The following is a 22,386-nucleotide window of genomic DNA, read 5'->3' as shown; positions in this document are numbered from 1 at the left end:
TACATAATTCGCGCAACGAGGTACTAAACTCATGTAAAGTGACGTACTAAACTCATGTGAACGGGATACTAAACTCATGTAAAACGGGGTACTAAACTCATGTAAAACAGGTACTGAACTCATGTAGCACGAGGTACTGGCCTCATGTAAAACGAGATACTAAATTCATGTAAAACGAGGTACTAAACTCATATAAAACACATGCATAACTAGATGCTAAACTCATGTAAAACACATGTAAAACTAGATGCTAAACTCATGTATAGCACATGTAAAATTAGATGCTAAACTCATGTAAAACACATGTAAAACTAGATACTAAACTCATGTAAAACACATGTAAAACTAGATACTAAACTCATGTAAAACGCATGTAAAGCTAGATACTAAACTCCTGTAAAACACATGTAAAACTAGATACTAAACTCATGTAAAACGAGGTACTAAACTCATGTAAAACGAGGTAAGCCTCATGTTAAACGAGGTACTAAACTCATGTAAAACGAAGTACTAAACTCATGTAAAACAAGGTACTAAACTCATGTAAAACGAAGTACTAAACTCATGTAAAACAAGGTACTGAACTCATGTAAAACGAGGTACTAAACTCATGTAAAACACATGTAAAACGAGATACTAAACTCATGTAAAATGCCAGTAAGAAATAAAAAGCAAAGTCATCATAACTGCTGTATCAAAAGCATATCTCACTGCATGGCGTATGCCTAGCTTCATTAGTCCAGTTCGTGCAGAAGGTAAAATGTTAAAACACCTTATCATTTCGTCGTAAAGCTGAAGAGTAAAGTCTTAGGTGTAAATCTATAACAGTCAGTTGATAATAGATGGTAACATCTGTTTCTATCACATCTTATAACTAGTTGAAAGTTTTAGTCAAGATAAAATCAGATTCTATTACCGAATAATCTTGTTCAAACATGAGATTTCCTTATCTAGATTAGATAGTGATAGACAGGAGAGTTTCCTCTCTAGATGAAATACTCGTATATTGTAAAAATAAAAAAACAGGGTTAATATAACAAATGTTTAAAACAATCAACGTATACAATCTACTACTGGAAAGGAGAGAGAGAGAGACAGAGAGAGAGAGAGAGAGAGACAGAGAGAGAGTGGTGGAGGCCTTTTCAGGACTAGCACACTTTTCAATTATATTTCAATAATTCGCTTGCGCTTAGGGAGTCCTTAGCAGTGGAAGAATATTACATGAACTAAAAAAAAACCTGCGAGGTTGGGCACGGAGCCCAACTCCTTCTCAAGCACAAGTTTCGGTTCGAAACCACACCACTTGAATCAATCAGACCATATGAGCTAAAGCGTATACGTATTACGCCCAAATCTTTATTACTCTGCACAGTTGGATGGATTTCGTCAGTTTTCACCCAAAAATATATTGCTGGGTGTCCCCTCATATATATTCTATATCCCTTTGAAGTTGCCATCAACGGGTTATGATGTAACGAAATCCACATCACCTGTGCCCAAAGTACTGAACTGTCTTCAGGGTGGTGTGGGCGCCACGGTGGATCAGTGCGTAAGGCGCTGGTTCACCAACTAGGTGCTTCCGGATCGATCCCGGTGTTCGCCGAGAAGGTCCCAGCATCAGCTATGATACATTGGCTGCTAAGCCAAGAAATGATTTTTATAATTCGCCATTCAAAGCTGAAATTACGGCACTTATGCTTGAAAAGTTTGCTATGTAGACAGCATTCTGTTTGTCAGAATATGTTTTTTACTACACGTTTTGCATGCCATATCTTAGTTAAATCATATTGTTATCGTTAAATTTTTAAATATAGCGCGTGTTTTAATCCATTTGAATCTCCGCTATCCGATTTAGAGAGTTGATTATAGGCTTGTCATGTGACCTGCAACAGGCAGAGAGAGAGAGAGAAATGGGGTTTAACGTCCACTCGACACAAACTAGGTCATTTCGGGACCAACACATGGTTTAATTTTATTTCAATAATTCGCTTGCGCGTAGGGGTCGTTAGCAGTGGGAGGAAAAAGGAGGACCCGGAGAAAACCCACGAGGTTGGACAGGCGACCCTACTCCTTGCCACGTACAACCGGGGATTCGAAACCACGCCAGTTGACTCAATGACTGACTTTATGGTACAGCGTGTACGTGCTGACCATTCAGCCACTACCCCCCCCCCCCTGCAACAGCCATATTTAGCTCTAACATAATTCATCTTTAACATAATAATTATATAGTGACTTAATAAATGCCATGAAAGAAAATGCGAAATATAAATATCACGAACGGCCACTATTCACGCTATCGCATTTTTTTCATGCCCTGATAATGTATATGTTGTACCAAGGCCACCATTCACACAATCGCATTTTTGTCATGCTCGTAATATCTTCTTGTTAGACAGAAATTGTATCATCCACTGGTAATATGTGTATATTAAAACTAATGCGAATTCTTGTCCATGTCACGATAATTGCAATTATTTCCATTATTACCCCAGTATTTATGTGTCAATTTCCGTCTCTGTTGGATATCTACGTAATACCTATATAATATATACATTAAGAACTTCCCACGCTTTATGTCATCGTGTCTGTTAATTGTGTGCGTCTGGTGTAATGGGATCGTGCCTGGAGACATCCTCCACAGAATAAAACAGAATAATATTCTGCCTTTCTTTTAATAGATATTATAAACATACGACTCCATGGTGCAAGTGTTCAAGTGCTTGAAAAGTTAACGCATGTTGAAATTGTCGATTAGGTCATCTTCAAAATGCAGGTTTAAGAACTCACGTATTCGTGTGGAAATTTGAGCGCTTGTTTCTTAAGAATGAGAACATATTATTTTGAAGCCGTCCGAGAAAGTGATTGTTCATGCCTTAAAGGAGTCAAATCTCTATTCTTTGGCACCTAGAAATGGATAATAATGGGTAGCAACGCATATGACAAAGTAATATGAATGTATATAAACCCATTTACATTCAATCGTTTCTGTGTTTACTGTAATTTCTAATCAGTTATCTTCGGCGAAATACGCGAAAAGTTCAAATTGAATGGCAGTCTTTGGCCTCTGGTTATTCCAGTCTACACCGATAGTATTCTCCTGTGGGATATGTTTAGCCTAGTTCATCAAGTCGCTTCATTCCAAATGGCGCTCGAAAGTATTCTCGCACGCAATTCGTATGCCGATTTTGAAATATTCATTTTGTCTTAAAGAAGCCCATCTTTACACGGTAAGATAACAACATCAGTGTTGATTTAAATTGACCAATAAGTCGTGTTTGCAATGTCGAAAAATATGGATGATATTGAGTTAAAGACTTGCCTCCTTTAATGTGTGATGTTCAAGCATTGAGTCAAGTGTAGTGGAGTAGATCCAAAAGCTGTACGTGACAAGGAGCAGGTACGCCTGGTCTTCCATGATTCCCCCTATTGCTTTAGACCTACGTACACAAGTGAATATTTAGTCTACTTTATGTTGAGTGGGCGTTAACACCCACTCCCAGTTGGGCTGGTGGAAACCCCAACGCCCTCCTTTCTCTCTTTAGAATGAAGTATATGTGCAGATAACTAGGTCTAGGCGTGTGTGTACTGTGGTGTCGTCTTGCAAAAATGTTGCTGATTAATGCTCTCTCTCTCTCTCTCTCTCTCTCTCTCTCTCTCTCCATGTGTGTTTTCATTCTATACCATATCCCCAACACCTAAAGAACAATGGTGTACAATAGCATTTATTAATGACTAGTAGATGAAATATGATTTTAGCAATATACACAAATATTAACAGATAGGGTAGGTTAGACCTATCCCCTTTTGAATTAGGAATTACGGTGGTGGTATTTTCAAACATAAAAAAAATATGCTTACCGCCCCACCCCCACCACCCCTACCCCCATTACAGAGTTTAACACCCACATCTTGTAAAAGAGTGTAGTTAAAAATTAAATATAGATAAGGGAGTTATGTGATGAAATGAAATGGGTTTAACGTCCTACTTTTCGGCACTAACAATGCAATGACAGAAATTTTGCCCGGACCGCTGCGTTTTGGCTTTTTCTTCGGAGAACTGCAACGGCATATCATTCGACCTCAGTTTTTTTTTGCCTAATCCAAATACCTATAGCTAGACCCTCCCGCCTAAACTACTAACAAGCGGAAATCACACAGGAAAATTTAGAGAAACTTTCTCGGTCAAGACTGGGATCGAACCTTGGATCCCTCGTTAGTGAACCATCGCCTTACTTACTGAGCCACGTGGGTCCCTTTAAACCTATCGATTATTGTTCGTTTGTTTTTTTTCGCTAACATCTCAATCGGTCTCCAAAAACTGCAATACAAAGCACCCTATTGGCAGTTGCCACAGTCGACCGCATTTACTTTAAAATGTCATATATTTCATTTTAATTGATTGGAATGTGTTTATTTGTATGTTTTATAGTAGGATATACCCCATTTAAAACCACAAATAGTCGCCATACTCTTGTAGAAGGAAGTTGTTCTCGATTTAAGAGATTTCTAACACCTACAAACATATTGTTACAAGTATTTATATCCTGGCATCAAGTAGGCGACTCTGTAACATGCGACCCCAAAATATAAATCAATACACACCAATCACGAAAAGTAGGAGGAGGAAACGTAGCATGTGACTAACAAATCGTTAATCGGTTGGTTGAGTAGTCTAACGCGTGCGTTTTAGATCATAAGACACATCATTGAGGAGGGGACAGGGGGTGGATCACCGAATGGTTAGTGCGTTGTATTATAAGGTCTGTTATTGAGTCAACTGGCGTGGTTTTGATTCACCGGTTGTACGTGACGAGGAGTAGCGTCACCTGTCCAACCTCGTGGGGTTTCCTCCCACTGCTAAAGACCCCTACGCGTAAGCGGATTATTGAAATGAAATTGAACCATGTTAGTCCCGAAATTACCTAGTTTGTGTCGAGTGGACCTTACCCCCCCCCCCCCAGCTCTGTCTCTCTTTTCCATCATTGAGTAAAGTGGGGGTTTCGATCCCAAGCTTGTACGTGACAAAGAGTATGGTCGCCTGTTCAATCTCGTGGGTTTAATCTGAGTGCCCCATTGCTATCGAAATAAAATTAAACCAAATGCTAGTCCACAATTACATAGTTTGTGTTGAGGGAACATTAGGTTACAATTCTTCCTCTATCTTAATATTATCATGGTTTCGTGATAGGGGAGAGAACTTTGCATAGACAGTGGCGTTTCCACCTACTCTTCATCGATTTCGAATTTTGAACGTTTTTTTTTTTTACGTCCATGCCCCTGATGGACCTCGGGTTTTTCGTCTATTCGAGCGACTATACCACTGGCTCTACCCTTGACAAGGACTTGGAAAATCCAGAGATTAAACTCGGTCCGCGCGAGAATCGAATTCAAAATTTTCTAGTCCGAAAAGGACAGGAGTTTTATTCCACGTCAACATACTGCGTTAGTCGGTTTTTTTATTTCCCTTATACGCCCTCGTTTCCGCCCACATGTGTACACGGGGGGGACTAAGCAACCCTTTCCTGAAAAGTTGGAACTAGACCTGTTAAAATTCGTTGGATTATAAAAGTGAATTTCTGAAATCTTATTTTAGAATAATGGACACTTATTGCGGAAGTGCCATGCGATATTGAGATGTTGTTATTAAATTGTTTTGTACTTGGTAATAAAACAATCAAGAACAATCGATCCTAATCTTATGTAATAAAAAACGAAACACACGACTGGGGAATTTTAATAACAATTGTTTTGTACTGGTCAACTTATTTTTAAATTCGACATCCGACACTCGACATTATCAAAGTGGACATAACTCACACATGTCTGATTACGAGTTGATACAATAATTCCAACTTAAAAATCACCAAAAAATATCAAGCGCGATCGACACTAATCTCACACACGAGTGGGCAATTTTAATAAAAATTGCTTTCTACTGGTCAGCTAATTTTCAAACTCGACACTTGACATTATCAAAGTGAACATAAATTACGTATATCTGATTACAAGTGCGATTTGTTAAAATATTTTTCGTTCGTTCGTTCGTTTTACGCCTGCTTCCACCAGACAAGTTTGTTGACCCAATTACGGAATTGGTTAAATATCATTGACACATACAACTTGTCCAATCGCCTATTTCAGTAGCATTGATTATGGGAAATGGGGTAGTAGTAATGGAGTGGCCATGAAGTAATAGGTTCCAATCCTATAGCTGTGCCAGAAGAACCTTGCCAGGCTACTATCCTCGATCACGTATACGTCGCTAAAAATGTCCCGAAAACTTCAGTTATATTTTATTATATATTTCCAGAGTTCACGAGATGGATGGGGACCATGGACAGTATGGTCAGTCTGTTCTGCCACATGTGGTCAGGGTCTGGTCTACAGTCAGAGAAGATGTCATCGATTAGCCAGGTAAAATAGTTCTCCATACGTACAAATTGCTGAATGAAATATAAGACCATAATATAAAGGGGGAAGAAGCCATAATGGCTTAGTGAGTAAGGCGCTGGTTCACCAACCAGGAGATCCCGGTTGACAGTTCCTTTTTTGGCCGTATTTTGAACTATAAAAACGAAACGAAATACGTTTTATATCAGATTGCATACGTAAGATAATCGCTGCTCGTGTTTTTCTTCTTCATTTTTCTTGTGGAAAGTTCACATGTGACCGCAACCAAATGTTTATGACCGCAACTTTACGGAGTCGACCTTGTTTTTAGAGTGACAAATGAAATTGTCGATAGATATAGGCACCACGGTTATCTTCTAGCTGACGAAATTAATTTTTCATATTATGCGGTCTTCAATATAGTTTTAATCAATGTTATTGTCTCCAGTATAATCAAAAGAAAATTATGGCGCCAACTATTCCACAATATCTATTACACTAGAATGATCACTTCAGATTACGAGGAAGTTCTACTTGAAAAAAATAAGTTGTTATTACCTACAAACAGTAATAATAACCAAGTTCTACATTAACTTACATGTATAAGTTTACACACATAAACATTCTCCTAATCACAACAAATTAAATATGCATTATGCAAGAACTTAATCTGCCTAAATTATTCATTTTTACAATTATTAACTTATCCAGACCATAAACAACTCTCGATGCCATCGTTAGCCTGCGATATTTATTGGATTTGAATACATTTTGTGATAGATAATTTGATAATTGATAATTCATCTAACCCTGACTTTCTGATTGTTAATCCTAAACATACAACCACCAATTCTTCTTCCCTTCTAAGTCCCTCGCGTGCAGGTATTTACAATACTTTCCATGGTATGATCTCTGACGATACCCTTATGATGTCTCCGACAAATAAGTCCTCAATTGAATGAACTTTTAACCACATTAACCGTTAGAATATCTGCTGACATTTAAATCTGCCATTACGCTTACGTCATATGCCCTGATGATGTCAAAAATAAACAAATCCTCGGTTGCATGTCCCTTTAACCACAATTCTTCAAATAAACACATTGTCGCTTGCATGTCCCTTTAAATATAATTCATCTAATAATCGTTATAATATCGGCTGACATTAAATTTGGCCATTACTCTAAAGTATTTGGGGGGGGGGGCTGTGAATGAATTCTGTCAAGATGACATTCTTTCTGTAGTAATTACTGAAAGTCATGCCTCCGTATAAATAACATGCTATTTCACCAAACTAAGCAAAGTTGTAAGAATTTATTTTATGGGTTATAAATAACGTGTCGTTTTGTATTTAGTTTAATGCACTGCTTGTAGTGTTATGTTAGTTAACATACATACTTTAATATCGTATTTCCACAAATATTTCTTAATTATTACCCTAGAATGTCTGTTATTTCTAAAGTATCAAGAGAAACAACCACAAAAACACCCAATACCACAGAACCCTTCAAAAATCCAAAGGATCTTATACGTGCGCGGCAGTGTGTACACATGACTTCAATTTTTTTTATCCATTTGAAGAACTAGACGCACCGACTGAGAACCGGGTTTGAAACGTCTCGGAAAATTCTTTGGGGTCGATGATAACTTTAATTTGATGATTTGACTCATTGCTTTTGAATTGAAATCAGATTTAACGTCATATTTTTCTGTACCAACCGGGATAATGGATACGGGCATATAACCGTCAATGTGCCATGGATGAAATTTCGCCCGAAAAGCGGCGTTTCCGCCTTCACTACATCGAATTTCAACTAGCAATGGTTCATGTATTAGCACACTAACGCAGATACACAGGTGGACCTCGTTTTTCCCCTCTCATCTCGACGACTTTCCAGTCCAGCCAGGTTCTCCGCCCTGTACAACAGACAATGGGGAAACCATGCAAGAAAAACTCGAGGGATCGTTTCGGCCAACACCGTTTAGTAAACCAGCGCAATACTCACAATTTCAAAAAAGGAGAGGCACGAACCGAGGGAGGTATTCTAATGATAAGAAACTGTAAATTTTATCATTTTGATATCATCTTACACTTATAATAAAATCAGAAAAGGAATTTTTAAAGGAGCCTGTTGCATGTTTTATCTGTCGTCGAATCAGTTGGATGTAGTTGAATTTAGAATCTTTATCAACTTTGAACTCCACGGGATATTACTGACATTCACCATCAAAATATTGTATTGTATAAGAAAACACATGTAAGCTATATATTATGGCGCTGAAATATAGCTGGAGCGTTCGATAAACCGAAAGGCTTTAAAACAAGAATGATGCAAAACATATGGATTCGTTTAAGTATTTAGAAGATGGATTCGGAGATTGTGGATGACCACGTCTCTCCAGCAACGCAACCAACATTTGCTCCCAATATAGATATATAAACGATTTGCGAACATTTTAGGAACAAACCACACTTCCTTGCTAAGAATACAACTGTCGTACAAGGTTTAGTGGATGTTAAGTAGATTGTGCATCAAGTTAACAGAAATATCCCTATTGTGATAGGGAGCCACGGTGGTTAGGTGGTTAAGACGCTGGCTCACTAGCCTGGAGGTCGGGTGTTCGATCCCTGCATTGGCCGAGAAAGTTCATCCTGATTTTCCGACGTGGTTCCCCTTGTCAGTGGTGCAGAACGGAGGGCCTGACAAGGACAGCTGTCTAGTCCTTCGGACGATACGAAAAACCGAGGTCCCGTGCATACATTAGAATGCACGTAAATGCACGTAAAAGATCCCTTGGCAAAATTTCCCTCATAGCACACTGTATGGCGTATGCCCGTCTTCAGTAGCCCAGTATAGGTTGCAGAACAGTAGGACGTTAAACCCCATTTCATTTCATTTCATTTCATTTCCTATTGTGATACTTGCATATTTTGGTGAATCATAGAGCTCTCTCTCCCTTGGTTTGAAGTCTCCCAGATAGGTTGATGACCGAATTGTCTAATGCGTGCACTTTAGATCATACGGTTTGTCATTGATTCAAGTTGCGTGGTTTCGATGCCACACGTGTACGTGACAAAGAGTGGGATCACCTGTCGAATCTCGTGGGTATTTCACCGGGTCCTCCGTTTTCCTCCTACTGCTAAATAAAGACCTCAGCGCGAATTATTGAAATGCAATTGCAGCGTATAATATGTAAGTCCCGAAATGACCTAGTTTGTGTTAAGTAGACGTTAAACCCAATCTGTCTGGCTGTCTTTTGCTCAGATCAGAAAGATGGTGTTGAGAGCGTATGGTATAAACATTTATTATAACGATAACGATATCAATATAATATACGTCTTATCATTATTATTGATGCACTTTTCAAATTCTCTTGGCATTCTTACAAGATTTTAATTCAGTTCTATAAACATATATCTAATGTATTTATTTGCTAATTTTGCATTTCATTTCAGCCAAAATTCCTGTCGCGGTCACAGTAAACGATTCAAATTGTGTAATTTAAAGGTGAGATACAAGTGGGTGGGGGCAGCACCAAAGTAAGACTTTCCCAACCAACAACATATATTTGGGCATTAATCAGAATCTGTGGCCATTTGTCATGGAAAAATTCTGAAATAATTTTTGGTACAGCACTACTAAGCAAACTGTGATTGATAAAATAATTAAGGCTAATTTTATGGTATGATAACATTTTTGATTAAAAATTTATTTTGATATTCAGGAATGTGAAAATATACCAGAAGATCCAACGATAGCTTTATGTAGAAAACAAAATCACATCCGTTACGGTGGTAAACGATTTTACTGGGAACCTTTTATTAACCGTAAGTTAAACATTAAAGAAACAATATTTACCACTGAAGAAACTTGGGTCTCCCATATCAAATAACACGCCACCTTTTCGGAGACAAATGAGGATGCTAATGCAATAAGGTAGAAGAGTGCCACTTCACAATATCTGCTAAAAATAAGATTTTTATATATTTTTAAACCAGAAAACCAAACCTGTGATGCGAGGAATCAGAATGATAAAAATAAACAAGTTGTTAAGAAAATCAAAAATGGATTTATTTGAAAAAATCAAATGATCTTATTTAAAAACAACATTTGTTTACCTCATTGCACTAGCATCCTCAACTATTTCCTTGAGAAGAAATTTAAATATTTTAAACTCAACTATTGAATAATTTTACTAATTGGATCTTCCATTTAAATCAAATGGCGAAGTTTGGATTGGCTAGATGTTAAATTTCATTGCAGCTGAGATTTGTGTAGACGTTAAACTTCATTTCTCTTCTGCTTTATTTGTCTTGTTAAACCCCATTTCACTCTCTCTCTCTCTCTCTCTCTCTCTATATATATATATATATATAATTGCAGCTGTGACAGCTTGTGAACTGTCTTGCAAGGCAAGAGGTCATCATTATGTATATAATCTAAAGAAATTAGCAAATGACGGTTTTAACTGTGGGGTTAAAGACAGGGCCGTGTGTTTGGCCGGAAGATGTATGGTGAGGTTTTTTTTTTATCTCGTATCGGATACTTTGATCTTTTAGGGACTGAGAATGCCCCAGGTTTGAATCTTGGCGTGAATCGTTGAGTACATCGTGATTTTTTTCATGTTATGTCCTGCTCTTTAGAAGTAATGCCAGCGGGACTAGTAAGTACTTCTTGCCTAGTTCTTCGAATCAGACGTAAACACAGGGTCCTCCGTTTGTACACGTAAGAGAATTCTTAGCAGTTGAAATTCGATGCAGAGTATGTAGAAACACAGCTTTCCGGGAAAAGTTCACCTTCTAGCATTGCACCATCATAGAAACATAAATTAATGGCTGTTCAGTCTCAAAATGATGGAAACATTGTATTGACATCCTCTCCTTTCTTTCTATTAGAACGAGTCTATTTTCTTTGTTTTCAGAAAGTAGGTTGTGACGATATATTAGGATCTAATACAACATTAGATAGGTGTGGATTGTGTGGCGGTAATGGTAACACGTGTAAACTCGTAACTGGTATCTTTACCAAACCGTACCTAGCCAAATATGGTTACAATACGGTCATCTCGATACCAACCAATGCTCGTAGTATCAGTGTTTCTGAGATAGCAAGAAGCAGGAATTTTCTAGGTGAGTTGTCGTACAGTTAGTAATGTATTTACTCGTGGTTTTTGACGATTACTTCTTTGAGTTTCAACGGTCTCATTTGATCGCGTACCAACATTGAGATTTCTTGTAAACACTAATAGTCCAGGAGCTAATGACAAAATAATATGGTCATCAGTTACAAAAGGTTTGACCCCCCAAATTCGTAGCAGGTGTCCGTACGAGTAAAAATCAGTTGGTCAGATCGGGCACTGCTGGGGCGTATAGCCGCAGCAGCACCTTAAAGTAGGCCCCAGGGGGCCTAAAATTAAGTCATAAGTTACATGGCTGAAACTTTGTAGGGACAATGGTATCCATAGTCGGAGTAAATATTTCACAAATCTAACCAAAATTTCCGGGGCTTTCCCCAAGTCAGACCACACCCAATATCGCCTCGTGGGGCTAATAATATGGTCATCAGTTACATGGCTGAAACTTACCAGAAACAAAGATCCACTCTTGGTAAATACAATTTTCAAAAATCTAACCAAAAATTTGGGGGCTTTCCCCAAGTCAGACCGCTCTAAAGTATGTCTGACCACACCCTAAAAATGGGGCTTTTTATATGGTCATAAGTTACATGGTTGAAATTTACCAGAAACAAAGATCCACACTTGGTAAATACAATTTTCAAAAATCTAACCAAAAATTTAGGGGCTTTCCCGAAGTCAGATCGCTCTAAAGTATGTCCGGCCACACCCTAAAAATGGGTCTTTTTATATGGTCATAAGTTACATGGCTGAAACTTACCAGAAACAAAGATCCACACTTGGTAAATACAATTTTCAAAAATCTAACCAAAAATGTTGGGGCTTTCCTCAAGTCAGATGGTCCTAAAGCCCACCTGGCCACGCCCTAAAAATGGGACTTTTTATATGGTCATCAGTTAAATGGCTGCAACTTACCAGAAATATTGTCCCATGCATGGAAAATGTATTTTTCGAAAATCTAACCATTAATGTGGGGGCTTTCCCCAAGTCAGAACGGCCTTAAAATTGCAGCCCCACCCACTCCCTCTATATAAATCATCTAAAGATATTTACATTTAAAATTAAATAACAGTGTTGTAGTATGGTTTATAACTTGGGTCTGGCAGTTCCCATGTTAATCATTAGAACAGTTTATCTCTGTGCCACCAACAATGAACTTTATTATCTCATAATATAAATATTTTGTACAATATAATATTCTATAGGTGTACATGTATTGTATATTAGTCTTCAGTTACAGTGTCTCAAAGAGTACAATTATTTTGTTTTCTTCCACATAACACGTATGCAATTTTTACACTCGGAACAAATTTCATTCATTTTGCAAGTTGAAGCCTAAGAACTCATTACAACATGGAAATTGAAAAAGACGATGGTAAAATCAATCCAATTGGTAATATAACTGAAATTTCCAAATATTCTGAATTAAGGCATAAAGTCAAGCAGTAATATATATAAGCATGTATATAGATTAGAGTAGTTCCAGTACAAATATGTCCATGATTACGGTAGATAAATACATACAAAAATACAAATACGTCAAGTTGGAAAAATCAACCACTCTTACTTCTTTATTCTGGTATACATCATATCGTACGAAGGCTGGTGCTGTCTTCATTATGGCAATGGTGCCGATGTCGGTCGGATTCTTGTTTTTAAGAAAGATACACTACAAAACTGTCAACAAATTTTAGAAATCCGTAAAAAGTCACGTTTGAAGTATGCTGAAATTATGCCCCCCAAAGTTGTATATGAGTTAACAGGATTTCATATGGAATGATGTAAAAGATATACGGAGCTATCTAAAATTCAAAAGAAACAAAATGATGAAGTACAAGAAAATGACAATCCAAATTCCAATCCAAAATTGATGAGATCATGTTTAACATTGACTTCTGCATCCAGTTCCGATTCGTTCGAGAAGGTCTGCCGGTTTTGCAGAAAATCAAACAGAAAACATCAAGGTCAGAAACAGAAAGTAATAACCTGTGTCACAACGACAATCGAAAAAAATATTCAAGAATATGCAACAATTCTTCAGGATGAAAATATGCTTAAGTACATCCAAGATATAGATTTCATTGGTAAAGACATTCTATCATGTAATGTGCAGAATAGAATATCAACGAGAAGTAAGCAGGTCATATGATAAAAGTGAATGACATGATGCTAGGAATATACATACCAAAGCATTTGATGCTTTATGTAGTTTTGTGACTGACATTATTCTGGAAAAACAAGAGATCTACCTGTTAAAAATAGCTTACTGCAATACTATCAGTCATGTTTATTAGAATTTGGTGGCGGAAACTATACAGAGTTAGGTATTTTGCCCAGCGATTTGCAAAACAAGTTGGTTATATAAATTCTTTGGTGAGAATATTTCAATTGACAGTGGAAATAAAAGATGTGGTAATATTGTCTTTAGTAAAGGTTTAAATGTTGATGACGCTGTTCGCAAGTCATCTGACAACGCCAGAGAAACTGAACATACAGTTCAGGGTGTCACTTTCTTACTCCGATGAGAAATATTCAGTACAAAGAAAATTAAACTGCCTGAAAATTTAACCATACAACATATCACAAATGGTGAAATAGCAGTACCAGACATGGTCTCCGCTTTCTTTACACATCTACTAGTTGGTCCATAATCTAATTGTGGATAAAACAAAGTCAAGAGAATTAATTCCATTAGTCAGCATGCCATTTATTCTCTAACCAGGGGTAGAACTAAGCCACCAAAACACCTATAACTGGGTCTTGCAGTGAAAAGCCTTACAGACAGTAAAAAGGTTATTGAGATTCTTAATCGTTTGGGACATACATTAAGTTACAATAGCATTGAGGAACTCAAACAGAATTGACATTTACATCCACTGAGCGCAACCAAGAAACACCCATTGGCATGATGGTGTCACCACACCTATCAACTGGGGTTGTTTTTAAAAATTACGATAGATTTGTTGAAATTCTTTCTGGTAAAAACGTTAAACCCCATTTCTCTCTCTCTCTTTCTGGTAAAGACAGTCTTCTTGATACAGTAGGCATTCAACCAATCGCCAATAATTGCATATAAACCAATAAGCCGTAAAAGGAGAAAAGATTTGAAGCATCCATGCACTCACTGGCTTTGATCATACTGCATCGTTTAATAGGAAAGGGGATGCCCGACCTTTAAAATTATTAGAAAAGGCTGTTTATGGCCAGAAAGCCTTGTTTTCTCTCGGTAAAAGCGAATCCATTCTTTCTGGAGTAAATAGTTATTGAAGGATTTGTTTGTAGTATCTATTGGATGCCTAAAAATGGATGTCTTTCTGGTATTAAAGGCATAGAAACAAGCCCCTTGCCGCCATGCTCACAGGTATTAACTTTGAAAATCAAGAGAGTGAATTATATTTGTAGTATCTGGATAAATGCGTCAAAAATAATCTCCCCAATTTCCATCCAGAGAATAGAAGGAGGGTTTTAAATGATGATGGGGTGTATGAATTAAAGTGGTTTGATGGTGATGTTGCTCCCGTGTTAGTTGAGAGTATTCACATAGATGAAGATAGTGACCAAGAAAGCAAGGACTCCGATGACGAATCAAACAATTCTTGTATGATGATAAAAGTGTGACAGGTTAACTATTTGCGTCACCCAGCCACGCTTACTCACTTATTTTAAATCATTAAAATGTTATGTGGAACAAATATTTACCAATGAAGAGGAAGGATAACTAAAGTTATATGTATTAAAACTATGAATAGATTTTATAATTTCAGAAATTCATCACTGACTAACATTTTTTTAAAATCCATTAGGTTGTTATTCATTATCGAAGATCGGGAAAGGCAAAAACTACCGAATTCAAACCAAAGCAACTTATTAATCCAATAAATACTTTCGAAATATTTGTTTGAATTTCCCACTTTGATATAAGATATTGAATAACATTCTGAATCATTGTTGAATGGGTTGCTGTGATGGAATACAGAACGTTTGAAGACATAAATTTAGCATCAGTCCTAACTATCTATTCATGACATTGCTCATTTTAGGATTTCACATAGCTAATAAACATTTGTTCTATTTTTGTGCTATAATTTTGAATCTTGATGCGGATCAACAATGTATTATTGATATTACATTATTATAAGCTTTATATAGAGGGGGTGGGTGGGACTGCAATTTTAAGGCCTGTCTGACTTGGGGAAAGCCCCCACATTTATGGTTAGATTTTCGAAAAATACATTTTTCATGCATAGAACAATATTTCTGGTAAGTTTCAGCCATGTAACTAATGACCATATAAAAAGTCTCACTTTTAGGGCGTGGCCAGGTGGGCTTTAGGACGATCTGACTTGAGGAAAGCCCCAACATTTTTGGTTAGATTTTTGAAAAATATGTTTTCCAAGAATGGATCTTTGTTTCTGGTAAGTTTCAGCCATGTAACTGATGACCATATAAAAAGTCCCATTTTTAGGGTGTGGTCGGACATACTTTAGAGCGATCTGACTTGGGGAAAGCCCCCAAATTTTTGGTTAGATTTTTGAAAATTGTATTTACCAAGTGTGGATCTTTGTTTCTGATAGGTTTCAGCTATGTAACTTATGACCATATAAAAAGCCCCATTTTTAGGGTGTGGTCGGACATACTTTAGAGCGATCTGACTTGGGGAAAGCCCCCAAATTTTTGGTTAGATTTTTGAAAATTGTATTTACCAAGTGTGGATCTTTGTTTCTGGTAAGTTTCAGCCATGTAACTTATGACCATATTATTAGCCCCGTGAGGCGATATTGGGCGTGGTCTGACTTGGGGAAAGCCCCGGAAATTTTGGTTAGATTTGTGAAATATTTACTCCGACTATGGATACCATTGTCCCTACAAAGTTTCAGCCATGTAACTTATGACCTAATTTTAGGCCCCTGGGGCCTACTTTAAGGTGCTGCTGCGGCTATACGCCCCAGCAGTGCCCGATCTGACCAACTGATTTTTACTCGTACGGACACCTGCTACGAATTTGGGTGTTCAAACCTTTTGTAACTGATGACCATATTATTTTGTCATTAGCTCCTGGACTATAAATCAGGCATGAATAAGACAGTGACTGTCAGTGTTGGGAAATGTCCCCCTTTTCGCGTATGTGTTAATATCCTTGTTATCACCGGAGACCAAAGACTGCATATAGCGTAGTGGACGTTTACATCGACCTAGGATTAGGCTAACGACGAAAAGATACGTTGAATCTGTTTATATTCCTGGCTTAGAAAGGGGTTAAACATTTAAAAACAAATTCAGCGGAGCAGGAAACAACATCTAAAAATTCAAACATACACCATCACATCTTTTAGCTATAATTAGTGACGATTATCATACACAAGAGGGGGTATGCTTGTCTGTTATTTTCTGACTAATCATTGTTTATCTCATTTAGCTTTAAAATCCAATGGGCGATATAGAATAAATGGTCATAGACGTCTACATAGAACGGGTGATTACCAGGTTGCCGGGACGACGTTTGTTTATAATAGACATCAAGATAAAAACTGTCCTGGTGAATGTTTGACAGCGGTTGGACCAATCAAACAATCCGTTGATATAGAGGTGGGATTATTTCTTATATATATATATATATATATATATAAAATAACATTTAGATGGTCGTGTTTCTTCTGACCTGCTGGTTCGTCCGACTGTCCATTCATCCACAATACTTCCTGGGTTCGCGAGATCTTTTTGAACGTATATATACCTTGTTAATAATCGATGTTAGTTGTTAGTTATTAAGATGTTCAGATAATTAATTAGGAGTTATCGCCCTTTGGCATAGTATAGCGTTATGTATGTGCCCATGTAACCCTGGAGAGGATCACAATGCGATATTTATAAACGTATAATTTAATAATTAATTAGGAGTTATTGCCCTTTGGCACAGTTTAGCGTTATTTATGTACCCATGTAAATGTGAAGAGAGTATGTGTCGTTGTCTGGTAACCTATATTTAGCGTTTAAGAGGGCAAAAATGATTAGTCGCGATTTTACGGGTGTAAATATTGATACTAATTGTAGAGCACTGGAATGGAAGTAGTAGAACTCCCTGGGTCGAGCTGGTCCTCATTACATCAATTTCAGTCTTGGGGGCAGCTCTAGCGTAGACGTCAACAGACGGACAAACGACAGTCATTTTAGAGAAATCAATACTGCTTGTATACTTATCAAAACGATACACATCAGGGAAAATGACATCATCTTGTGATTTTTTTTTCAGATTTTATATTATCACCGGAATCCTGGGATAAAATACCAATATACCATCGTAGATAAACCACCGCCAGGTGGAGCTGTACCTTTGGTTAAAGATGATGATGAGGGTGTCCCTTTAACAAAACTTGATAACGGACAAGTTATTAAACACGGTTTTCCTTTAATAAACTCGATACCAGAAGAAGGAATACCCCTTTCTAAACCTTATAATCCTTCCGCAAACGGTGCACCCATACCTAAGAACGGAATACCCCTCTCTAAACCTTATAATCCCAACGGAGAACCTTTAATAAGAACAAGTGCGGACAATAGATTAATTATCAGGAATCGGGCCAGTAATGGAGAAGTAATTAAAAATTCCTACGATGGACACGGAACGTATCCACGATACATTCCGAATAGATTGGATTCTAAGCTGCCATTAACTGGACATGTTGAACCGAGTGGTGTTTCGGATGATCTGTCTGAAGGGGATTTTGAGAAGAAACACTATATACATACTAATACGTATGATAAACAGTCACAAGCAGTGAGGAGTTCGTATGGCATCCGTTTGATTAACAATACGGTAGATAAGGTTCCATCTATTGGAGGATTTAAGAGATTAGACAATACAATAGATACAATAGGTAGTCATGGTGTTTATACGTGGAGTATAGTCGGTTTTACAGATTGTTCAGTTTCTTGTGGTGGAGGTAAGTTTAGTATCAATCATTGTTTGTTTAAAGCCCCAGTCACACCTTCCTGGTATCTGGCTGCAGCGTCGCTACGGTGATCAAACCGGAGTCAACCGTATGGATCCGTGACGAGACCGTGGTGACTCCGGGGTGATCCGGGGAGAACAGTATTGGACCGTAGGTCGCTACGATACATTTTAAATGTTAGGGTTACAGGGAGAACAGTATTAACTTTTTAAATGTTAGTGTTGGGGGAGATCCTAGATAAACCGTGGCCAATATCGGGAATGTTTGACTAAGGCTTAAAGGAGGAGTCACGAATAGCAACCCAACATGTCACAAATATACTATTTTTGTAAATTTCTTAACCCATTTTATGTAAATTTCTTAACGCATTTATGTAAATTTCTTAACGCATTTATGTAAATTTCTTAACACATTTATGTAAATTTCTTGACCCGTTTATATGAATATGACGGTAACTCTTTATGTTAAAACCTCGCCCAATTATGTGGAAAAAAACCATCAACTTTGGACTAGGGTAATCATAAAGTCTTGTTAAATTTCATAAAGAATGCAGCAAATAATAACCAATAATAGAGTTTCAAACAACACCTAATTCTTTATTGAAACAGATATAAGCGAATATGAAGCTCTTGCAAATTTTACGTGACAAGGAGTAGGGTCACCTGTCCAACCTCGTGGGTTTTCTTTGGTTCCTCCGGTTTCCTCCCACTGCTAAAGACCACTACGCGCAAGCGAATTATTTAAATAAAATTATACCACATGTTAGTCCCGAAATGACCTAGTTTATGTCGAATGGATGTTAAACCCAACCTCTCTCTCTCTCTCTCTCTCTCTCTCTATCTCTCTCTCTCTCTCCCTCTCCCTCTCACTCGCTCTCGCTCTCTCTCTTGCAAATTTGATTAAGAGTTTCACAAAAGTCCTGCAGCACAGACAATTTTAACCAGGTTAAATAAATCCAGAGGAAATTTCTCAGCAAACACCGGGTCCGAATGGATTTTCCACATTTTCAAAAGGGTCACATTTATGGCTGTCAGGGCTACAAATCATTCCCCCATGAAGAATATTCCCATTACTTTTACACATTTCATTTCACGCTTTTATCGATTTGCACTTTAACTCGTTTTAAACCATTTCAGTGCTTAATGGTGATTGTACATTAAAAAAAATGTTTATAAGATTTATTAAATGTGAAAATATATTTAATAAAAAAGGTTCTGATAGGACATAAAGATTATAAAAATGGAATGAATTGGGTTTTAAACCATTTCAGTGCTTAATGGTGATTGTACATTAAAAAAGAAAATGTTTATAAAGATTTATTAATAGGAAAATATATTTAATAAAAAAGTTTATGATAGGACTCCCTCCTTACTCACTGAACCACCGAGTCTGCGAAAATGATAGGACTAATTATTTAATAACTGAGTGTAAAAGACTTAATGACCAAATCTACATACATATCGCCTGCTACTAATTACTGGGTGTACACTGTTTTGGCTGAAAACGAAACTTCAAAGACTTTAATCAGGAAAACCTACAAAAAAAATAACGTTTGAATTTTTAATCTTTAAAAAATATTAAAAAATACAACTTAATTAAGGAGATAATTTTCTCTTAACACTTGTAATAATTGGAGTCATGGCGAGTGGAACGATTTATTTCTCTGGGTTTTGATTACAGTTGTTTTTAAGAGGAATTTGCTATTGCATCAATTTTATCGTGTCAAATTATAGCTTTCCATTTAAGTAAATGTGGTTTAACATCCCGCGTTTCCGAATTAAACGAAACAATGCATTTAGAATGCAACAACGGGAAAAGAAATGAAATGAGGTTTAACGTCCAATTGTTCTGCTCCGACTGGGCTAATGAAGACGGGCTTACTCCATACAGTGTGTTATGAGGAATAATTTGCCTGGACAGCGGCGCTACGGTCTACCCTTATATGGAATTCCAACTGTCAAGAGATCTTTTACGTACACGCCAATGTATACACGGGACCTCGATTTTTCGTCCCATCCGAACGAATAGACAGCTGTCCTTGTATGGCGTATGCCCGTCTTCATTAGCCCAGTTCGGAGCAGAACAGCGGGACATTAAACCCCATTTCATTTCATTTCATTTCTGAGTGACGTTTCGACTAGGATTGTCAAGAAAACAAGAGATTAACAGTTTCACGGCAGTGTCTACAGACATTTCATTTTGACATTGAAATAATATGAGTTAATGGTTTTTATGATTTTAATATATGTGACTTTTGAAATAATCTGAAGTTATTCATGAATTTAACGTATGTCGCCTTTTGAAAAAAGAAGCTAATCCGAATATGTTTTAAAAGTGAAGCAAAATGTCTGGTGACCATGGGGATTCGCATAATTGGCTTAATAGAAATGCTGAGTTGACGAGTTGCGATCACAATATCCTGGCATGTGCAGGCTGTCAAAATTCTTCTATACATGAAACTCTTATTTAAAGACGAACCCTGGGGTAGTGCAGAAATACCTTCTCACTTCACATCTTTGCTCAGAGAAAAATGTAGTCACCCCGTCTGCATTCTTTGAAATGTTTGCATTTTTTGTGATAGTTTATTATTTAATGTCTCGGTACGTCATTTGCATTTTTGGGAAAATATCAAATTTTTCATGGTTTAATCCAATCTAAAATGTACTCAGATTGATCATTGAACATTTTAATAAAGAAACCCAATCTAATGCCAAGACTAGATAATCTCCCTGGCTTTAAATCAATAGGATTACGAAGAGGCGTGGGGCTTGTGTTGACTATATCATATATATCGTCGGCAGTGGATTCCGAATATTTGATTCATCATATATGTTTGTAAATAATTAACGGAATTGAACCATTTTTGAACAGATATTCCTATTAGAGATTTAACTATCACAATATGTTGTAGTTTGTAAATTAATGATGAACAATCCATCAAATTATTGATAATTGTATTAAATATTTGTGTATATTGCAGGTGTATTGTTTGTGTATATTACAGGTCTACAGGAGACTTAAGTTATGTGTATTAATTGTTTGTGTATATTACAGGTCTACAGGAGACTAGAGTTATTTGTATTAAATATTTGTGTATATTACAGGTTGACAGGAGACTAAAGTTATTTGTATTAAATATTTGTGTATATTACTGGTCTACAGAAGACTAACGTTATTTGTATTAATTAATTGTGTATATTACAGGTCGACAGGAGACTAAAGTTATTTGTATTAAATATTTGTGTATATTACAGGTCTACAGAAGACTAACGTTATTTGTATTAATTAATTGTGTATATTACAGGTCTACAGAAGACTAACATTATTTTTATTAATTAATTGTGTATATTACAGGTCTACAGGAGACTAAAGTTATTTGTATAAATCATTTGTGTATATTACAGGTCTACAGGAGACTAGAGTTATTTGTATTAAATATTTGTGTATATTACAGGTCTACAGGAGACTATTAAATGTTTATGTATATTACAGGTCTACAGGAGACTAAAGTTATTTGTATTAAAGGTAAATCACAGGTGGTTGTAACAGATGACAACTGTCCTGCTAAATATAAACCAAGCATACAACAAGTTGTCTGTAACACAAAACCGTGTCCACCAGAGTAAGTATATCTTTATTGGTTATATGTTACTGGGTATTACAGTGGGCTCTACCCGCCCGCCCATACTTTTTCCTTCCTTCCCTCCGTGGCGAATTTAATAATATCTTTATTGGTTTTGTTTTCCCGCACCTAACAATCTTAGATGGGGTATATAAGTGCCATTCGCCCGTCCGTTCATCCGCCCCCCCCCCCCCCCCGTCCGTCTCGGATTTAACATTTTTTTGTGTTTCCATTGAAAGAAATTTGACATAGTGTTCAATGCACAAGGGCGAAGGAATATCGGTT

At 37.0% G+C, this 22,386-nt stretch overlaps 1 protein-coding gene across 1 annotated transcript in view; it reads left to right on the top strand.

The window, feature by feature from the left end:
• The window catches only part of LOC126817799 (papilin), a 72,422-nt gene extending 50,470 nt beyond the window's left edge, over positions 1-21,952 (top strand). The window contains exons 3-10 of the mRNA XM_056100191.1: positions 6,314-6,417; positions 9,851-9,902; positions 10,120-10,222; positions 10,779-10,909; positions 11,317-11,524; positions 16,946-17,115; positions 17,780-18,470; positions 21,834-21,952. Coding sequence (XP_055956166.1) covers positions 6,314-6,417; positions 9,851-9,902; positions 10,120-10,222; positions 10,779-10,909; positions 11,317-11,524; positions 16,946-17,115; positions 17,780-18,470; positions 21,834-21,952 — 1,578 coding nt within the window. The remainder of the gene's footprint in view (positions 1-6,313; positions 6,418-9,850; positions 9,903-10,119; positions 10,223-10,778; positions 10,910-11,316; positions 11,525-16,945; positions 17,116-17,779; positions 18,471-21,833) is intronic.
• The last annotated feature ends 434 nt before the right edge of the window (positions 21,953-22,386 follow it).

The sequence above is a fragment of the Patella vulgata genome, chromosome 4 (assembly GCF_932274485.2).
Source record: "Patella vulgata chromosome 4, xgPatVulg1.2, whole genome shotgun sequence".
Lineage (NCBI taxonomy): Eukaryota > Metazoa > Mollusca > Gastropoda > Patellidae > Patella > Patella vulgata.
Note: the sequence above shows the minus strand (reverse complement) of the source record. Positions and strands in the feature narration are given on the sequence as shown.